At 36.1% G+C, this 20,857-nt stretch overlaps 1 protein-coding gene across 1 annotated transcript in view; it reads left to right on the forward strand.

Annotated features, from left to right (window-relative positions):
• The window catches only part of LOC143240998 (uncharacterized), a 43,750-nt gene extending 23,505 nt beyond the window's left edge, over positions 1–20,245 (forward strand). Inside the window, exon 4 of the mRNA XM_076484393.1 lies at positions 19,687–20,245. Coding sequence (XP_076340508.1) covers positions 19,687–20,115 — 429 coding nt within the window. The 3' untranslated portion in view covers positions 20,116–20,245. The remainder of the gene's footprint in view (positions 1–19,686) is intronic.
• Positions 20,246–20,857: the final 612 nt, after the last annotated feature.

The following is a 20,857-nucleotide window of genomic DNA, read 5'->3' on the forward strand; positions in this document are numbered from 1 at the left end:
AAAACCCAGTCTATGATACCAATAATTTATAACACCAGACAGGTTTTGAGATGCTTAAAATTGCACGTGAAATAATACAGATTATATTTGTTGGCATGACTTAGGCTTACCATTCTTCCACTTGAGGTATGACCGACTCGCAACCGGCCTGGGTGCTATCAATATCACTCGCAGTTCCGCTGCTCTCGCTCGTGAAACTGTCCTCATCACTAGAACTTGTCAGATCTGTGTCAAAAGTAACTGTTCTAGGTTCGTTCAAAGTAGGTTCGAATTGATATGGTGCTACTCGACACTGTTCAGAACACAAAGTCAAAACAGACTCCGCCTCTGTTTCTCCGTATGCACTTTCCATGTATACTTACATTCAACGTACTGGCGTTGGCGGTTTGTTTAGCAACTATTACGTCACAGTACTTTTCCTAGCGGCAAACGTAAAAACTAAAACGTTCGGATTGCCGCTCGGAAAGGGCTCTTTCTGCACCAAGTTCTATGATTCATTTATTCGCACATATTTTTATACAAAATGTGAACCCGCAAAATTAATCAGTATGAGTAGTTCTTTTGACTGCAAAGTTTTCTTTTTTCTGTAAAATTCACCTTTAAACCACGACAACAGCGCCGTGCAGAGGACATCAAAAGGAAAGGGGCTCATTTGCAAAAAAGGGCACTTTTCAAGCATCGTAAGGCGAGATATTTTTTGTTTGGGGGTGGGTAAATGTTAGACAAGACCATAGAGATAATGGGTTACTTCCGCTACACACAGGACGTAAAGCCATGAGAGGCTAGGTGATTATCTCTCATTCTTATTCAATCGGTATTACAAACATTTTAAAAATAAAAACGAAACTGTGAATTCTTGTGCATTAATACTTAATAGCACATGATGATTGTTATTTTGTTGTAAGGACCTACAAACCTCTGGGTGCAATTCGTTTTAAAGTTGAAATGTTTTTTTTTTAACAACTCGCAGCAAGCAAGGTGTGGAACCAGTCGTATCTATTAGTAGTTATGGGCATTTTTATGTATTTACCAAGCATCACAGTAGCTGTTGAATGGACAGTCCACTCGTAGGGTATTCATAGGTCAGTTATAATAAGAAAATACTGAACGCATAACCCCAGAGGAAAAAAAGTCCAGGGAAATCATTTTTCGCGACAACGCTGCATTGGGGATCGACCCATTGCGTCCCCTTTCTTTGACTTCTGAAATTTTCGGTACCACTTCTTGATAGAAGTCTTAACTGATGGGCCTTTTCCACACCTCTAATATCTTGTCTGAACAATGGAATAAGTGGTTTGGTTTCTGTTAATCACATAGCCTTCTCTGTCACAATATTTTGTTAATGCCGTATTTAATGCATACGTTTTACGTAATTACACTTAGGCAAAATGGTTTGGTTTTGAATTTCGCGCAAAGCTACACGAGGGCTCCCTTCGCTAGCTGTCCCTTATTTAGCAGTGTAAGACTAGAGGGAAGGCAGCTAGTCATCACCATCCACCGCCAACTCTTGGGCTGCCCTTTTACCAACGGATAAAGGGATTGGCCGTAACTTTATAACGCACCTACGGCTGAAAGGGCGAGCATGTGTGGTGTGACGTGAATTCGAACCTACGACCTTCGGATAACGAGTCAGGTGCCTTAACCACCTGGCCATACCGGGCCCCACATAGGTAAAAAAATCCTGCACATATGTGCCATTCGTTCACCACAAACCTTACGAACGTGACTTACTATCTTGACACGGTATACGTTTGCAATATATCTCAGAATTTTTCAGGACATCCTGTACATAATTATCGAAACATTCTGATGAACAATAAAAAAATTGAAATTATGAGACGAAGAGAAGTATTTTCAACGTTTCTTTCACAACAAAATTAAAATCATTTCACAAAATGACAGAGATACTAAATCATATGATATTTTAAAAGCAGAAACCAAATAGTATTTTGTGAGATTGTAATAAGTTTCATTTAATTTGATGAAGTATTTCCACTGCAAGAAGGAACACACCAGAGGGCTATTAATGACGCGCATCTAGTATTCAAGTCATGGAAACCGAATTTATTGGTCTTTGTGTGTTTATTCGTAATTCACTAGCAACACAATTGATTACCTGTACAATACCCTCATATCGTTAAGCCACTGAGGAGTGTTTCTTATTCAAGCCTCTTTTAATTTTCATTCCATCAGCGTCAATTGAACGCAGTATTTCCCACAACTATAAAATTTGCCCTTTAGATATAATTTTTAGAATAAGTCAAGCACTCCTCTGTATCTATAAATTTAATTATAAAAAAATTTCTCTTGTCTAATTACAAAGTATATATTAGTTTCACCATTTATCTCTAAAGCTAGTACGATAGTTTCAATTTGTAGATGTTTACATTTCCCTTTATTAATAAAAGCAGATTCCTTTCAGTATATAGATGTTCAACATTTCCCTCTAGTTATAGAGGCATCTTAGTTTCAGTTTCTGGATGCTCAGCTTTTCCCTTTAGTTATAGAAGCACTTTTGTTTCAGTATATAGATGTTTAACATTTCCCTCTAGTTTCAGAAGTACAATACTGTTAGTATTTGAAAATGTTGTAAATTTTAATTCATCTTTTATTTTTCTGTAAACTAATAATCACATAATGAAAATTTTGTTCGTGCATTGCTTTCACCAGCTTTTATATGTATGTGCTTCTCACTACGTGCCTTCTTATACTTTTCATTTCTGTACGGAAAAGCAATAATTTTGGAATATTGTGCGATAAACAAACGCAAAATTAAAGAAACCTTATTTATACAACAATTCAAGCCCAAAATAAACCAACACAAAAGAACGCCTTTGTACCTATATTAATAAATATAATTAAACGTCTAAGCACGCCCTCTACATTCCTACACCCAGTTACACAACTGCCTTCAAACATGTGAAAAGGAGTCAGTTTTAGAAATAGGTTTTGAAGTTTTATTACGAAATATTGTATTTGAAGGTGTTTGTAAAAGAATAAAATACATGTTCACATCACTTTTTATTGCGTGCATGAAACAGACACAATTCACAGATATTAACAGCTTTAAGGACATGTAAAACATTGCATGAATGATTTTAAATCAGTAGGAGTGAAATGCAGTTACTGGCTTCTCTGTAACTTGCTAATATCACGAGTCCTTTCACTTTCCAAAATCTAGACGTTGCATTATTGAACCAGAGGCCAGCAGAGCTAAACCTGTTTTATAAACTAGATCAGTGGAACTGAGCCTGATTTATGTTACAAATAAGGCTAGTGGAGCTAATCCTGTTTCCTATTACATGCTAGGCCAGTGACGCTAAGTCTATTTCCTCATACAAATTAAGCCAGTGGAGTTAAGCCTAATTCTTATTACAAACTAGGCCTGTAGAGCTAAGCCTATTTCTTCTTGCAAACTAGACTATGTTCAAGAGTATAAGGTAATTTTAGTTCTGTATAATCATTTAAGACAAATAAAGTTGTATTCACCATAATGACTTTCTTAAGGCCCATGACAATTGTGAAAAGATTAACATTATACAATATAATTCATATTCTCATTAACATTTCAAACATAATTTCTATTTTTTTAACCTTCTACCTGGGAAACAAGGGATAAAAAATCTGAGTTTCAAAAGTAAGCTGCATACCAATAGTACATTTTAAATATATTTGACAATAAAATTATAACAGTACTATTATTAAGTGGTGGAAATACAACTCTCATTTTGTTTCTTTCGTAACCATAAAGCTTAAAGTCATGGAAATACGACTTTCATTTTGTCTCTTATGTAATATTAGTTTAAAGTCATGGAAATAGAACTTTCATTTTGTCTCTCATGTTCAAAGTGATGGAAATACTACTTTTATTTCGTCTCTTATGTAATCTTAGAGTTAAAAGTGGTGAAAATACAACTTTCGTTTTGTTTCTATTGTAATTTTAGAGTTTGAAGTGATGGAAACACAACTTTCATTTTTATACTAATGGGTGAGAGGTAGAGATAAGTTTGCGGACTTCTAAAAGTCCAGGATTCAATTCCTCACACTAGAAGGAGTGTGGACAACCCATGGACAACAACAAAATCTTCGAAAAAAGTATGTTGTGTAAATGTGCTTCACATTTTTTGATCAGGAGAACTGATCTGGAAAAGAACTGACAAAAATAAATAGATAGCGTCACAGTTACTGATCCATAATAATATAGAACAGTCTTAAAAACATGCCTGACAACATTTTCTAAAAGTGTCTACAGCACCAACTATTGAATATCCTTTTTCAGAGAACCATTGATTTGAAATAGGCCATTTGTCGTTTTCTCAAGCACAATTAAACGCGTCTTTCACGTGCATTGTGGATAAAAAAAATTTTCGGGTATTGATTTTCATTATTGCTAATAATACACTACAAAGTTGAGAGTGAGTGTTTCACGTCATTAGAACATCAAAAATCTAAATTAGTCTATTTCTTTACGTAACTGGATGAGTGGAAGTAACAATGAAAAAAGCTTCCGTTGCGTGATGAAAGATGAAAATGTAAGTTAAAAAGTTATTTATATGCTTGCGTCTATCCTCTCAACAATGACGGGGCAAGTACTACTACCCACGCCCCATATTATACCATAACCTTACGTTTCATAGCTAACTGAAATAAGTAAATTTTGCGAAATCAAGCTTGAGGCAAAAAAGTACAATCCAGTCAGTCAAAGCCCGGCATGGGCAGGTGGGTTAAGGCATTCGACTCGTAATCTGAGGGTCGCTGGTTCGAATCCCGCTCGTACCAAACATTCTCGCCCTATCAGCCATAGGGGCGTTACAATGTGACAGTCAATCCCTCTATTTGTTGCTAAAAGAGTAGTCCAAGAGTTGGTGGTGGGTGGTAATGACTAGTTGCCTTCCCTCTTGTCTTACACTGCTAAATTAGGGACGGTTAGCGTAGATAGATCTCGAGTAGCTTTGCGCGAAATTCAAAACAAACAAGCTTTGTTATAACACACACACACACACACACACTACCCCCCACCAAAAAATAAAAAAATACAACAAAAACCACAACAAATGAATCCACTTACTAACTACACATATGTTGTTGTTTATCATACTGGTTTTAACAAAGTTCAGAAACATTACTAATTTAAGCTGCGATTGAAGTGAGTAAAATGCCAACTTAACCGTCATCTGCCGTGGTGCTAAGTCCGATTTAACTGCCATCTGGCGTAGTAAGTTGAAACTAATGCACTGTATTTGCGGATCAGACATTTATTATAATAATAAAGTGAAGTATTTACTCGATTCATTTCTGTGCGGAACATTTATCAGAGTATTGAAAATACAACTTATACACTATGAAGGCAAAAACTCGTGCATGCTTCAACCACAAAATTGTTTATGACATTAGCTTTGTAAATTAGTTACGTCATCACCAATAATGACGTCATCTTCGAACACTGCTAACTAAGCCGTAGTCTAAGCCACTTTTCCTCTGTAAATCATAGAATAAAACGAAGAATTGGAAAGTAAAAGAAGAAAAATACTAAACTTTGTAAGGTTTAGTACCCTACGTGTTTAACCAAGGGGGCAGAGAAGGCACGTGCCACCCTACTTGGGATTTTTTAGTAAAACATTTTCTCGCTACATTCCTTACACTTTCTCCACCCCTTCTTTCTTCTTAGATTTCTAAAAAGTTTTGCCCACGTGGTTAGTGCAGTGTATTTATCATCACGACTTTATTATTATCTTAGGTAGTGTTTTTGAAATTGTTTTAAAAACACTTTCAACTGTTAAAAATTGAACCGGGAAATAAACTAAAAACCACCGCAGCCAAGAAAAAAGTTTTTAATGTGCCGTATATCAGGTTTACTCCGGAAACGAGCGGACTAGGTTAAGTTGAGAAAAAAGATTTGGAGGAAAGCATCCTTTCACAGTTGAAGTGAGTTAATGTTTCATTGCCATCGACGTGAACAAAACTTTAAAGAAAGACAATTTCATGATGTCTTCAACTTAGTTTAGTTTGTTCCTTTTTATCTGCTTTTTGCTTACATATTACTTGTTAAGCAAGCGCAAAGCTACATAATAAACTATCTGTGCTCTTCCTAGTGCGAGTATCGAAACTCGATTTTTAGCGTTATAACTTTTTAGACTTACCACCAGGGGATCTTTTTTATACCTCTTAAGAACAACTTTTGTTGAATTGTTGCTGTTTCATAATGACGAAATACTAGACTAAAACATTTGTCATCATTTTAACTTAAGTATATCATTACATGAAAATGTCAACATATTTAGATATATTATGTACGTAAGGTTGATCACATACTTAGCTACATTATGTATAAGGCTGACCACTTATTTAACTATATTATGTACATAAAACTAACCACGTCATGTACGTAAAGTTGTTCACAGGTTTGGATGCATTGTTTACGTAAGGCTGACAACATATTTAGCTATATTATATACATTAAACTGGCCACATATTAAGCTATATTATGCATAACAAACTGACCACACGGAGTAATGTATATATATTATATACGTAAAGTTGTCCACGTTTTTAGCTATATTGTGAGCATAATGCTAACAGTATTGCTAGATAATACAGACTTGGTTATTTATCATGGAGGCCTCGTCTTTATGAGAAATGGTTGCCCATTCTCTTCGATGGAGCCAATAAAACACTCGTCTTGTGATGTACTGTATGTCAACTTGTTACCCTGAATGTTATTGATCACTTAACTGTATGCAAACACACCCCACATGAAAAGAGCTTTACAAAGCGCATGCGCTTTCTCGGGCCATACATAAAATTGACGGAAAAATTAAACAAACTGTGAACAATAGGTGGACAAATTACAGTTTACTAACCTTCACGAGGACACGTTTTGACGTAGGTGCGAAATTTCGTTGTCGTGGAAACGTTGACACAGTAACCAATGGTAATGAGAACAGCTAGCTGGTCAGTTTCAGAACTAAAACGACAGATGATGAGGGGACAGTAACCATGGTAAGACAGAGAAATTTGTACTGTTTTTAATGCCTTTCATTGCTTTTGTGTTGTATATACATATTCTTATACTTGTACAGAACTGGTTTATAATATCAGATGTGTTTTCGTTATTTTCGCCTCAGAATGGGTGTGTTACTAAAAATACAGTAGAGAAAATAAAAAACACTATCAGAAAATAAGAAAATACGTTTGTGCGTCTTCTTCTGTTTCACGTTGTTTGAAAAGAACACATCAGTAAACTGTTGGTACTGTTTTAGCGCCAAACTAGACGAATTAGCGATCTGTGCTTTGTCCACCGCGGGAAATCGAACCCTGAATTTAAGCGTTGTGAGTCCGTAATATTTACTACTGACCCACCGGAGGCTGAATTTATCAAAAAATAGTTTTCCTCTGAGGAGAATACTGTATTTTTTATTAGTGTGTGTGTATATATATACATATATGTATATAAAACGTCTTCATATGTAGCAGCTGGAACACGAACACAACAGTAACAAGGTCTGTTGTGAAACGTATCTTCCATAGGTGAAAGAGAGGGTAAATTTTCAAGGCTGCTGAATGCATTTCTTATGCATTCTGGAATCTAGATCATGTTTATGTACTTACACCGATGTATTTAAATAATACGACAGTCATACTGAAAAACCTGATCTATCTTTTCTCTGTTATGCTTCCTTTCAAAAATTTCAATTCATAAATTATTTATTTTAGTGCAATAGGCTATCCGAGCTCTGTCCGCTAGGGGATTCAAAACCCGGATTTTAGCATTTTAAGTCTCTAACCAAGTTGTTTCTGATTTTTCTTGAAATGCATAAAAGTATATTATGGTCATCTTATTCAGATATTGTTTGTTTGTTTGTTTTGTGCAAAGCTGCACGAGGGGTATCTGCACTAGCCGCGCCTAATTTAACAGTGTAAGACTAGAGGGAAGGCAGCTAGTCACCATCATTCACCGCCAACTTTTGGGCTACTCTTTTACCAACGAATAGTGGAATTGAAGGTAACATTATAACACCCTCACGGCTGAAAGGGCCTGACTGAGATGTTTATCATTCTTCTAACGTACGTTTGCTGACACTTTTATCACCTGCCACAGAAGCCACTCTAACATCTTGATGTAGATTAAAAAAAAAGAGACGAGTTTGTTTGTTTTTTTCCGGAAAGTTCACCACGGTGGGATAGCAGCAAGTCTAACGATTTACAACGCTCAAATGAAGTGTACACAGCAGACACCTCGTCCTCCGCTGGAGCAACGGTAAGCTTACCGATTTATGACGCTAAAATCAGGAGTTTAATTCCCCTCGGTGGACACAGTAGATAACCCAATGCGGCTTTGCTATAAGTAAAAAAAAAAAACACACACACACTTTCCGGAAAGGTTTGGGTTGTTATGATCAGATAAAAAGAAGACTATGGTAGTACTTTCAACATTTGTGTTGCCGTACCAGACCCGTGACCTGACCCAAAATCACGAGAGCCAATAAGGAAAAGATTACTTATGAATGTAAAGTATTAGATTGTTAGAAAAATTATGGCGTATTTTAAATTTTAGCTTTAAAAAGAAATAAAAAGTGCAAAAGAAGCATGGCCCGGCGTGGCCAGGTGGGTTAAAGCGTTCTACTCGAAATCTGAGAGTGGCGGATTCGAATCCCCGTCGCACCAAACATGCTCGCTATTTCAGCCGTGGGAGCATTATAATGTGACGGTCAATCCCATTATTCGTTGGTAAAAGAGTAGCCCAAGAGTTGGCGGTGGGTGATGAAGACTAGCTGCCTTCCCTCTAGTCTTACACTACTAAATTAGGAACGGCTAGTGCAGATAGCCCTCGTGTAGCTTGGCGCGAAATTCAAAACCAAACCAGGCAAAAGAAGCTTTATTAATTAAAATAGAAACCTTGTGAATTTACACACTTTTGCCAAAGAGAAACGAGATTATTTATGCCATGACGATAAAATTTTGAAGTCCTAGGACTCAAAAATTCTTTAAAGCCATCCCTGCTACTGCCCTATTGTTGAATCTTTTGTCCTGTTAAATATTGCCCAGTGCTTCAAAAAGTGGTAGTCGGTGAGCGACAGGTCTGGGGAATGAGGTAATGTTTCATAGTCCAATTCAATGAGCTTTTGTAGCGTCATTTCAGAAACGTGTGGTCGAGCATTATCATGAAGCAGATTGGTCCTCTTTGACTGCCTAATGCTAGCATTTGTTTACATAACTTGTCGTGCATTGCTTTCAATTATTGACAGTAAGATGAAGATGAGGGTTGTTTGAACAGTTTAAATATTTTTGTATAAAGAAAGCCATTCACAGTCGCCATGCTGCTGCATGTAAAGTAGTGTGAACCATGGTCACAAAGAGTGTACCCATTTTTGTTTATGAAGCTCTTAATGTTATTTCACATGATGAAGATTTAATGTTAGAATTAATGTAGTGACTGATAGACGGTATCAACATAAAATCATAAGTAGAATTTATAGTAAGTATTGTAACAAATTTTCAAATTTTTAGGAGTACTAAACAGCAGATAACAAAATGGGAGGGAGGTTAGTGTCGTTGTTTTGAATTAAGCACAAAGCTACACAATGAACTATCTGTGCTCTGCCTACCACGGGTACCGAAACCCGGTTTCTAGTGTTGCAAGTCCACATACATATTGCTGTGCCACATGGGGGGGGGATAGGAATGTTGAGAAAGTATGTTTTCCCTATGCTTCACCATAGTCAATAAAAATAGATAATGTGTTTATGAAAAATATGAATTTCCAAATAATATTTACGCCTCAATAAAAATTAAGTCATATAATTAATGGTTTGAAAGATACAACTGAATTGAATTAAGGGATAAATGTGATATATATAAATTTCATGTACTCGTTGTACAAGTTATATAAGTAGAAACTAAAAATTTAGAATAAAAGAACATCAAAATGCTGTGAAAAAAGGTGGATGAGCGGGGATAATGTAAAAATACTTGAACCGGTAACTGAATAAGATGAATTAAAGATAAGAGAATCCTTAGAAACTGTTAAAAACAAAATGAATATAAGCAGAGATTTAGGCCCAAGAACTATGAAAGTAATTTTTTTGGAAATCATTGTTGTAAATGGCACTACCATAAAAACATGGTATTATACAGGTACGTAGGTTTACAAGAAACTTTGTGTGTGTATTTCGTATTTTATGCTCCTAAAGATGGTGGAATTATTTCCACCAAAACATGTAGAGGTGTTGATGTTTATTTGTTTTTTACCTTATACTGTTAAAGTTAACAAACAAATTTATTTTACAAGTAAAATATTTTTGATGTCTCGTGTGGTTAATGTTATTTAAAATATCTTCATGCTTCTTTCAAATAAGGAAATAATAATGTCTTAAATTTGTTTTAAATACAGTTTTGGTACTTGTAAGAAACTATTGCCTGTAGATATCACACATCGCTGATGAAATCAACATCTGCAGACAACGGACATTGTTGATGAAACTAATGTTAGCAGATGTCAAACATTGTTGATGGAACCAACATCTGCAGGCAACTTGCAGACCTTGGGTATAATTGTGCTCAGAAACCACACATACACACACTTGCTTTGCATATCGTCCAGTTGTTTTCATGCAAACTTCAGCCTGTGCCTTTCTCATTCACTGAGATGTTACACTTGGATAAAGCCTTTCGTGTTTGATCATGTCTCTGAATATTTCCCTTCAAAGTCCATATCTCCTCCCTGTCCTTGGGAACAACAGTGCTTAGGGTCTTTGATGCAAGCTAGTTGTTTATGCTACTCATAAGAAAGTAACCATTAACAGAACTTGTGTAAATTATAATACAGGAACCATAGTGTTAACTCTTCCTTTATTGAGATATATTATTTACAGCAGTTACCTTCGGCTAAAGTTTAGAAGGAAGCAAACATTTTAATGAGTCCTGAAACAATTACTTCTTCACCTGCTTTCTTATGGATGAGATTAAAAATAAATATTATTTCTAACAAATACCTGCTACAGCGAGAATCTAATGGGATTCAGGTCTTAAAGCACCTGTATTCAATTGAATGAGCACCACATCCTGTTTACTGGATGATCTTTTTACCGGACAGTGTTATAATACACGATGGAAACTCTCATTTGCTGCAATCATATAAACATAAGTAGAAAATAAACAGACGTTTTTGGAGTTTGGACTAATGAGATTGTTGAATTCTTTACTATCTTACCTTCTGACCAATTAAATTAGTAGGACAAATGCTTTCAAATTTTCCTAACACGGTTCACCAGTTAAGTGCAAATACATCAGGGGATATCGAAGGAAGCGAAACTACTGGTTTGTCATATGTTGTAGATATAGCTGGATATAATAAGATATATGTGACTTTCATGTGGCAAAATCATTTTTTATCTTCATGTTTTGTCTTTTTACTTGGCATTTTGTCATCATCAACTTCACTGTCGCTTGCTCAAGAAGTATAGATGTACCACCATGTTCTTCATAAGTAACATAAAAGAATTAGGTGCAAGATGAAATGTCCATTGGTATAGATTTCTTTCTTCCTGATTTCTTCTCTCGTGTCCTTTCTCCTCATCTGGAAAGGTGTTTGTTGTCTTTCCACTGCAAAAATATGATAGCGATTTCATGTGGTAAGATAAGAACATAGTGGTTATGATAACATTTCCCTGTACTAGGACAAAAAAAACAACAGTAATTATAATAACATTTCCCTGTGCTGGGACAAAAACAGTAGTTACGATAACATGTCCCTGTTCTAGGAAAATAACACGGTAGTTATGATAACGTTTTCCTACGCTAGGACACCGTCCCCTTTGTAGTATATCTTGGCACATTCACATTTTCCTTAGGGGGACTTCCACCACAAACACTTATAAGAGCATATTTAAACTGAAAAAGCTCATTTCCACAATAGTGAGAGAAAAGGATTTTTCTCTCGTCTGAAAACTGTTTGTTTGTTGTTTCTAAAGAGTGCATAATTTTATCCTGTTGTTACATTTCACTCTATTGACCGTTTCATTTAGAGGAAACAATGAAGGTATTTTCATTTTCTTCCATCTTTTGAATCTTTTCCATATTTTATGTTTTTCAAAATTGTATTCTCCAAGCGACAGTTTGCTTTGTAGATTTCATAAAAAAAGTATGTTTGCGTACAATAAATATATAGGATCATGACATCAACAGGGAACCCATTCACATTAATTCCTTATCATTTTGTTCCTACTTCCACTAATCATATTTATCGCTCATTTGTCTCAAAATGCAGGATATTCTTTGGAGAAGTAGGAAACCATGCGTTGCTGAATGTCAGATCTCAGATACTTATTAAAATAATTCTTGAAGCTTCCAGACCAAGCCTTACTGAGTATTTTGTACTGTTCTTTGAACTGAGCAGTGCTGGAAGAGTCGATGTACTGTTCCACGTGGTATTTTAAGACTTCCACATCATCTCTATTTCCTTCATGTTTTAAAACCCAAAACCCAACATCTCTCATTATGTGAACCCAATAGATGAGGTAAGGTTGTCTTTAACCTAATAAAATGGTTCAATAACCATCCATAATAATAAGAATATTTTTGTTCTTCTCAGAATCCACGCCTTGATTAGACAATACCTCTTCTAAAAATCTCTCATTACGTTTTCTGAATTTCCGCTCATGCAATATGAAACTTAGTTGCTAAATCGGGTCGCTTCCTAGTTCAGTAATTCTCTGGATCAATACAAACAAATATATGTGATGTCGTAGCTTATCACCTGAAGATAGTTTTGTTTCAAAGGGTTTTCAAAAACACAACAAGAGAAACTAAACTTATTGCAGTCCTACAAATAACACTGGCTCAGGGTTAGTAGTTACTATCCATATGACAAATAACACCGGCTCAGGGTTAGTAGTTACTATCCATATGACAAATAACACTGGCTCAGGGTTAGTAGTTACTATCCATATGACAAATAACACTGGCTCAGGGTTAGTAGTTACTATCCATATGAAGCCATTCAGTTGCAAAACAAACATTTCATCCCTTGAAATATTCCGTTCATTAATTTTTGAATAAATTATGTTGTTTTTTTCTTGTTTAACATTGTGAAAACGATCTACTGGTATTCTTGATTCGTCTGTTTAACTTCCAGTTTAATTAATACTGTTTTATGGATATTTACAGTTGCTTGACTATTTCATTGCTTCTAATGTCACTAAATACTGCCTTTTGGTTAGTTTGTAAAATCTCATGTGATTTTGGATTTCCAGATTTCGGGAACAAAAAAATTTTTATTGCCCAAGTAATGTGCTAAATAGTTTACGGCAAGGATTATCTTATCTGTCGTAGTCAAACAATATACATTTTTTTAAAGAAAAGCTGAAAAAGCCTTTTATGAAACTTTTTTGTTCGGACATAATACGTTTCCGTATATTACCTGCATATATTTTAAAATTGTGAAAATTTTAATATCTGATTTTGTTCATTTCTATATATATATATATATATATATATTGATCAACACGAAAATCCATATTACTGTCGTCTGATTTTGAGGCCTTGTAGAGACATATTTCGTTTGCTTTTGGTTTTATAAGTGGATCATAGCTATCGATGTTTGTCAATAGTGTTTCCACCTCATCAACTCTGAATTCATTGTTTTATCAAGACTGAAATTTTCGGAATAGCTGCACGACACCACCTGTTTCTACTTAAAATGACATTATTTGTTCATTTGATATGTTATTGTTGATCTTATACGCCAATTTGTCTATACAACTCGCTTTACTTTACAGAAATAAAGTGCAGTAATATTGGTCACTAATTTACGAACTGGCAACATGAGTGGACTTAAGCAAGATGACCTGATGTGGCTTTGCTATAAAGAAAAACACACACACACACTTAAGCAAGATAGTCAAACACAGTCGAACTGCATCATGGGAAAACCGTAAAGTAGGACAAGAGATGCATTGAAAGAAAGAAAATCTTCCCAAGGTGTTAGGTAACTCTTCTCCTGAGCTCATTTCTCTCTAGGGTTAAGAAAATCTTCCCAAGGTGTTGTACAACACTTGTCCTGTCTTCATTCCTTTCTAGGATAAAGATAATATTCTTTAGGTACTATATAACACCTGTCCTGAACTCATTCCTCTCTAAGATAAAGATAATATTCTTTAGGTGCTATATAACACCTGTCCTGAACTCATTCCTCTCTAGGATAAAGATAATATTCTTTAGGTGCTATATAACACCTGTCCTGAACTCATTCCTCTCTAGGATAAAGATAATATTCTTTAGGTGCTATATAACACCTGTCCTGAACTCATTCCTCTCTAGGATAAAGATAATATTCTTTAGGTGCTATATAACACCTGTCCTGAACTCATTCCTCTCTAGGATAAAGATAATATTCTTTAGGTGCTATATAACACCTGTCCTGAACTCATTCCTCTCTAGGATAAAGATAATATTCTTTAGGTTCTTCGGTAGGTTTTTTGCTTTCAATGACATCTTTTATAATTATTTCACAATTCTGTTACTTGTGTGTGTAAAAAATATTCGATTTTACTGACATACTATAAGTTTCAATCCATCTTCTAAATTCTGTTTCGGTAGAGGCAGTTTATCAGGCGCCCAGTTCTTTCACGTGTGGTATATAGTCAATTTATCTAATATTAGCAGGTGGTATTTTTACCAAGACTGCCACGTGGTAACTCTAAGAAAATTAACACTGAGAAAAAGTTGAAAGTTTGATATTGTACTTAGACGATCAATAGCATCACGTTTCATACGTCTAGTTTTCTATTACTGTTTCACTGCTTGTATAAACTATCGCTCTGTGTATGTGTATAAGATAGTGGTGTTTATGACATTCTAAAGTATATTTTAACAAAATGTTAGATTGTATAGGTTATTCCTTTTGTTAGTCTGAAACTTTCATTTTTTTCTATTTATAGTACATATTTCTCAAATAGTAACTTATAGGTTGGTTAAATGCACTTTGGGATTAAATTACAAATATTAAAACGTCTTTAAAAAATAGAAATAAATTCAAATAGTGCTACACATGTTCAACATTTCAAAACCTCCCTTGATTGGTTGGAATGAAATTATTCTGTTACACAAAAGCACGTGAATATTTAAATTGATTTGAATTTTCTTAATGGAGATACGAACTTAAAAGGAATTAGAACTTATAGTTTTCTGTGAGCTATTAAAATAGCTTTTGTGGATAGCCAGACTTTTCCACAGTAACCTCTTAGAATTGACTGACCATTTAAGTTGACCATGGAGAGTTTATAACATCAAGTAGTTGCTTGTACAGGCAAATCATATGTCGTCTGCCTGCTTTAGTGATATAGAAAATTTTAACGTGTTAGAGATTTCCTTGTTCTACATGCTTTGTTTCTTTGTTTTCATAATAGATTAATACTATTTTACGCAAAGTGATATTGCTGTAACAACATATAGCATCCAGAGTGAACATATTATCGATTATAATATTCTTTTCTGGCCGAGTTGACGTCAGATTGTTACAGCGGACCAGTATTGTGAGAAAATGAAGGTGCGTTGACTGAACAAAGGAACCGAGTTTACCTGATGAAAGCAGGCGCGCTTTCTTAATTTAGTTCCTATCTGGAGAGTTATAAGCGGGGTTTTATTTGGAGATCATCCCAAGAGAAAGAAAATTAATCACAATCCAGTTGACAACCTATGCTGTGAGGAAGCGGCTATAGACAAATGATAGCCCTAAAAACACGTACCTCGTATATAGATTTCTAGAATGTTTCTTTCTGAGGGCGTTTCCATAATCAGCACACAAACAACAACATGGAGAGTAACTTAATAGAAATGAAAACTTAATTTACGAAAATCTACAATACTCGTCTAATAGGGTTAATTGATTATTCGTTAATTAGCCTCCTGTTTAGTTGTTGTTGTTTTTTAATTTCGCACAAAGCTACTCGAGGGCTATCTGTGCTAGCCGTCCCTAATTTTGCAGTGTAAGACTAGAGGAAAGGTAGCTAGTCATCACCACCCACCGCCAACTCTTGGGCTACTCTTTTTTACCAACGAATAGTGGGATTGACCGTAACATTATAACGCCCCCACGGCTGGAAGGGCGAGCATGTTTGGCGCGACTCGGGCGCGAACCCGCGACCCTCGGATTACGAGTCGCACGCCTTATGCGCTTGGCCATGCCGGGCCCTTCCTGTTTAGAAAGTTATGTTCGTTTTAATACAAGCGCATACCTGAAGAATCTTCAAACAAACGAAAATTACAAAATATGTGAAGGTGCATCACCATCAGTATATCTACCTCGTGCAACGCTGATGTAAGTTCGAATCTCTCGAGAATCAAGTTTTCTTAATGATCGTTATTTAATTATTTTACACTACTAGCTGTTGGAAAGTGATACTTCTCCACTGCTACTTGTTATAAATGTGTAGCTATGGTGAGATAACGCGAGAAAATATTAACTTAACAATTTAGATTAATAATAACTTTGAACTTAATGGAAGTAAGAATTAAATAAATATACTATGTTCGTATGTCAGTCAAGTGAAGACGTCAGGTAAACTTGGTGAAACATAGTGTATCTGTATACTTCTGGCTTCCTTTATACTCCAAGTTTGGCCCGGTATGGCCAGGTGAGTTAAGGCACTCGACTCCTTTTAATCTGAGGGTCGCGGGTTCGAATCTCCATCGCACCAAACATGCTCTCCCTTTTAGCTGTGGGGGCGTAATAATGTGACGGTCAGTCCCACTATCCGTTGATAAAAGAGTAACCCAAGAGTTGGCGGTGGGTGGTGATGATTTAGCTGCCTTCCCTCTAATTTTACACTGCTAAATTAGGGATGGCTAGCACAGATAGCCCTCATGTAGCTTTGCGCGAAATCAAACAAACTCCAAGTTCATACTGTTTATACTGTTTGTTTAGAATTAACCATCAAGCTTCACAATGGGTTATCCATTCTCTGTCCACCAAAAGTATCAAAACTCGGTTTTAAGCGGTGTGGGGCCGCAGACATACTGCTGTGCCACTGGGGAGTACCATCTATAGTGTTAATCTATTATAGCTATAACAGATATTCACGTAAAGCTAACAAAGGTTACTGTTTTGTTGTTATTGAGTGCAAAGCTATTCAGTGGGGTTTCTTTACTCAGTCGAAACCCGATTCTTAGCATTTCAAGTCACAAAATATACCGCTGAGTTATAGAAATAGGGCGCACAAAGTGCTAGCTGTTCCTAAATTTGAACTGATACACCTGAAAGAAGAAGTCAATTATTAGGCCACTTTAATCGAATAGCAGGTTTTTGTCATCTTTCTAATATTGCGGTCACGGCTCTAAAGTACGATTTTACGGCGACAGGACGTGAACCTCGGATCTGTAGTCCGCCTGGCCAACCTCTTGGTTACGCCCTATAGGATAAGGGAAGTTGTTCTTATGCAACAGGTGTGTGTCGTAGAATCTGGCAACAGAGGGGTGAAAACGGTCCAGGTCGTCTGAGAGCGTTCCCGGTTGATAAATTGAAGCTAGTCAGAAAAGTTAGGCCTACAGATTTGAACTGAGGCATCGGGAAAATAATATTTTACACAGTTCTTCATAACTCTTTTAGGGCCTTCGAAAACGCTTACAAGCGTAAGTCTTCAGATTTACAACGCTAAACTCAGGGGTACGATTCTCGTCGCTCGACACAGCAGATAGCCCGACACGGCTTTGCTATAAGAAAAAAAATATACACATTCTTGAAACGTTCATGATATATTTCAGTTGCCTAATAACAGCTGAAAGCGTGTTTTCAAATAGCAAAACCACCGTGGGCTATCATCTGTGTCCACGGATGGGAATCAAACCCCTGATTTTAGCATTATAACTCCGTAGACGTATCGCTGTTCCACCGGGATACTAACAGCTGAGAGAAATATGAAGGCTGAAAATGAAAATTTCCAATGCACGTGCATGTTAGAAAATTTATATCGGAAATCTCGGCTGAAAAGCTACAATATATTATTAGTACCTTTTCTAAACGGTACAAAGAAAAAGTGTGACTCATATATAAAATATAAAGTGAAATAAATTAAACATTATTAACTAAATTCAGTAGAAGATAAGGGTTGAAAAAACTATGTACAGCTGATAAAAAGAACCGGTAATTAAAGTTCCTTACTGAAAAGTTTATAGACTTAACAACTCTAAAATTCGGGTTTCGAAACTCTACGGGAGTGGAGATAGCTCACTGTATAGCCTCGCCCTAAGACAACCGCAACAGTGATGATAACTGAAGAAAGAAAAACGGAAAAAGGAAACAATATTTGAGGAGAGAAACGGAAACAGGAAAACAAGAAATAGCACAGAAACAAACAGAGAACAAAATATCAATTAGAATAAACAGAACTAGGTGATAAAACTAGAATTTGTTTATTGTGAAGCACAAACCTACGCAATGGTCTATCTATCTCTTATGTGCTCATCACAAGTATCAAAATCCGAATTTTAGCGTTATAAGCCTTCAAACTTACCACTGGACCACTGTCGGGGGTTTGGTACAGTATTAGCTAGTAGAAATCTAAGAAAGGCAAACCATGAAAGTTATTAACTGATAAAAATAGTTTATTATTATTATTAATTGTATTTAGGGTTTCTTGTCGAGTTACACGGACAGCTAGTGTAACTGAAGACGTTATGTGTTTATTTGCGCGTGTGAATTTTCTATCGGTCCAGTATCATTTCAAATTACTACAACACAGGGAGTGAATGACCCGGTGGGTCAGCAGTAATTTTACGGACTTACAACGCTATGTTCCATGGTTCGATTCCTCGCGATGAACAGATCGTAGATAGTCCGAGGTGCAGCATTGTGCTAAATCAAACACATTACATGCATGAAGCGTATACACTGCATTGTGTACAGTGAGAGTAGCTAATTAGTAATAAAATTTGGATTACAAGTAGGGTCAAGGCACAGTTTCTACAGCAGCAGCAAAATAACTGCTTCGTAATAAAATGTAGTGTTTCCAAGGCAATACTTATTGTTTGTTTCCAAGGCAACATTTATTGTTTATTTCCAAGGGACCAGAATAAACAACAGAATCAGAATGGATATACCCTCATGAGGTTTCCAGCTGTGAATTATGAAGAATCAATATTAGCGACCTTTGAATTCTTTGTTCGTTTTATTAAATTTCGTGTAAAATTACAAGAGGGCAGTTTGTGTTCGTAGTACTTAATTTTGAACTGAAAAGATGAATATAAGGTAGTTAATCACTATTATATTACATCCACATTTCCAAAGTACTAAGCCACCTTTTCTTTTGTGGGAACGGGACACAAACTTTAGATTCTACACGCTAATCATTGGACCGATAATAACTACAGGAGTAGTCAGAGGAGTCGATAAGTATTTAAAAGATTCGGGCCAGGAGGCGTGGAATTTTTTGGTTTTTCAGCGTGATATCGAACATGGTTTTATATAATTTTTCAAGACACTAGTTAGTGATTCGGGGCATGGGCCTAACGACGTCTCTTGGAATAATGTTAATTACAAACTCGGTTTCAGCGTGGTATTCATATCACAGGATCGTTAAACAAGGTTCCTTTTTTTTTTGGCACCTACCAAAGACTATTAGAACTTCACGTGTAAAGCTTTGAGATTATTATGTTCATTGTTTAAGGGTCTGATTCATTTTTGTTTTTCAACAGGCATTCAACAACCCTGCTGTTTATCCATTACGAAGGGATAAGAAAGATGTTCCTAACGCTGTGATCTACCGCAGACGGGGAGTCGTGAAGTTCGGAATATTCGTTATTCGATGTCCTTGTGTTGTCTGTTTTCTCATTGGAGGATTATGGCTCACAATCATGGGAACCATTTTGCACGTCTTCGACTTTGGGGAAGAAACTGTTGGATCAGTCCTGCTGGTTTTAGGTATTCTTATCGTTAGCGTTTGTTGTGTACTTGGATTTCTGATTTGTCGAAGCGACGAACTACAAGTGTTGTCTCCAGGTTCTGCTGAAAGCGCAAATCCACCGGCGATACTACCAAGAACAGTCTCTGTGGGTATTTCAACCAATCAGTATATGGTGGCGCCACCGTCGGTGAACTCTTCAAACAGAAAATTGGACACTTGACGCATACGTGTGTTGAGTAATTTGTATTTTTCGTGTAAAAATGTATTTCATGCTCTTAAAGAATAAAATTACTACATAATAACCGTTATCACTTATCGAATAAAAGCAAACGGACAAAACGAAACAGTGTTAGGACAATTACTTCCCAGCTCTAGTCTTCACTTCCCAAGCTTAAATAGAACACTGATTCCATACGAGAACCATAGAGCACAACAGGTAAAGACACTGACACAGTTTTGTTTTAATTAAACATATCCTGGTGGCTAGGGGGCTCGCCATCTGAAGGGCGCGGTTTCAAAACCGCGTCACACCGAACGTCCCTTGTGGGGGCGTTATAATGTGTCAGTGAGTTCCACTTTTCGTTGGAAAAAAGAATTGGGTGCCGGTGGGTTGCCTTGAGTAACTATCCTTCTTCTCATTTATCACTGCTAAACCATGGACGACTAGCGCAAATAATCGTTGTTTGGCTGTGTGGACAATTTAAACCAATATAACTTTCTATAATGCTAATTCTACATATAGCAATTCAAATTCCATAATAAATGGCACTTTATTAAAGAATGCTGAATTCGAACAGTTACTTCAACACAATAATCGTGACATGGCTTAATGCATTGTTATTGATAAAAGACAAACAGATATTGTCACAAGTAAATAACGTTACGTATCTACATAAGCATGCAAAAGAACAGCATTACGTAGTTTCCTGAACGTCCAATAGAGTAGCGTCAAACTGTTATAT

This window comes from Tachypleus tridentatus, chromosome 13 (genome assembly GCF_004210375.1).
Source record: "Tachypleus tridentatus isolate NWPU-2018 chromosome 13, ASM421037v1, whole genome shotgun sequence".
NCBI classification, from domain to species: domain Eukaryota; kingdom Metazoa; phylum Arthropoda; class Merostomata; order Xiphosura; family Limulidae; genus Tachypleus; species Tachypleus tridentatus.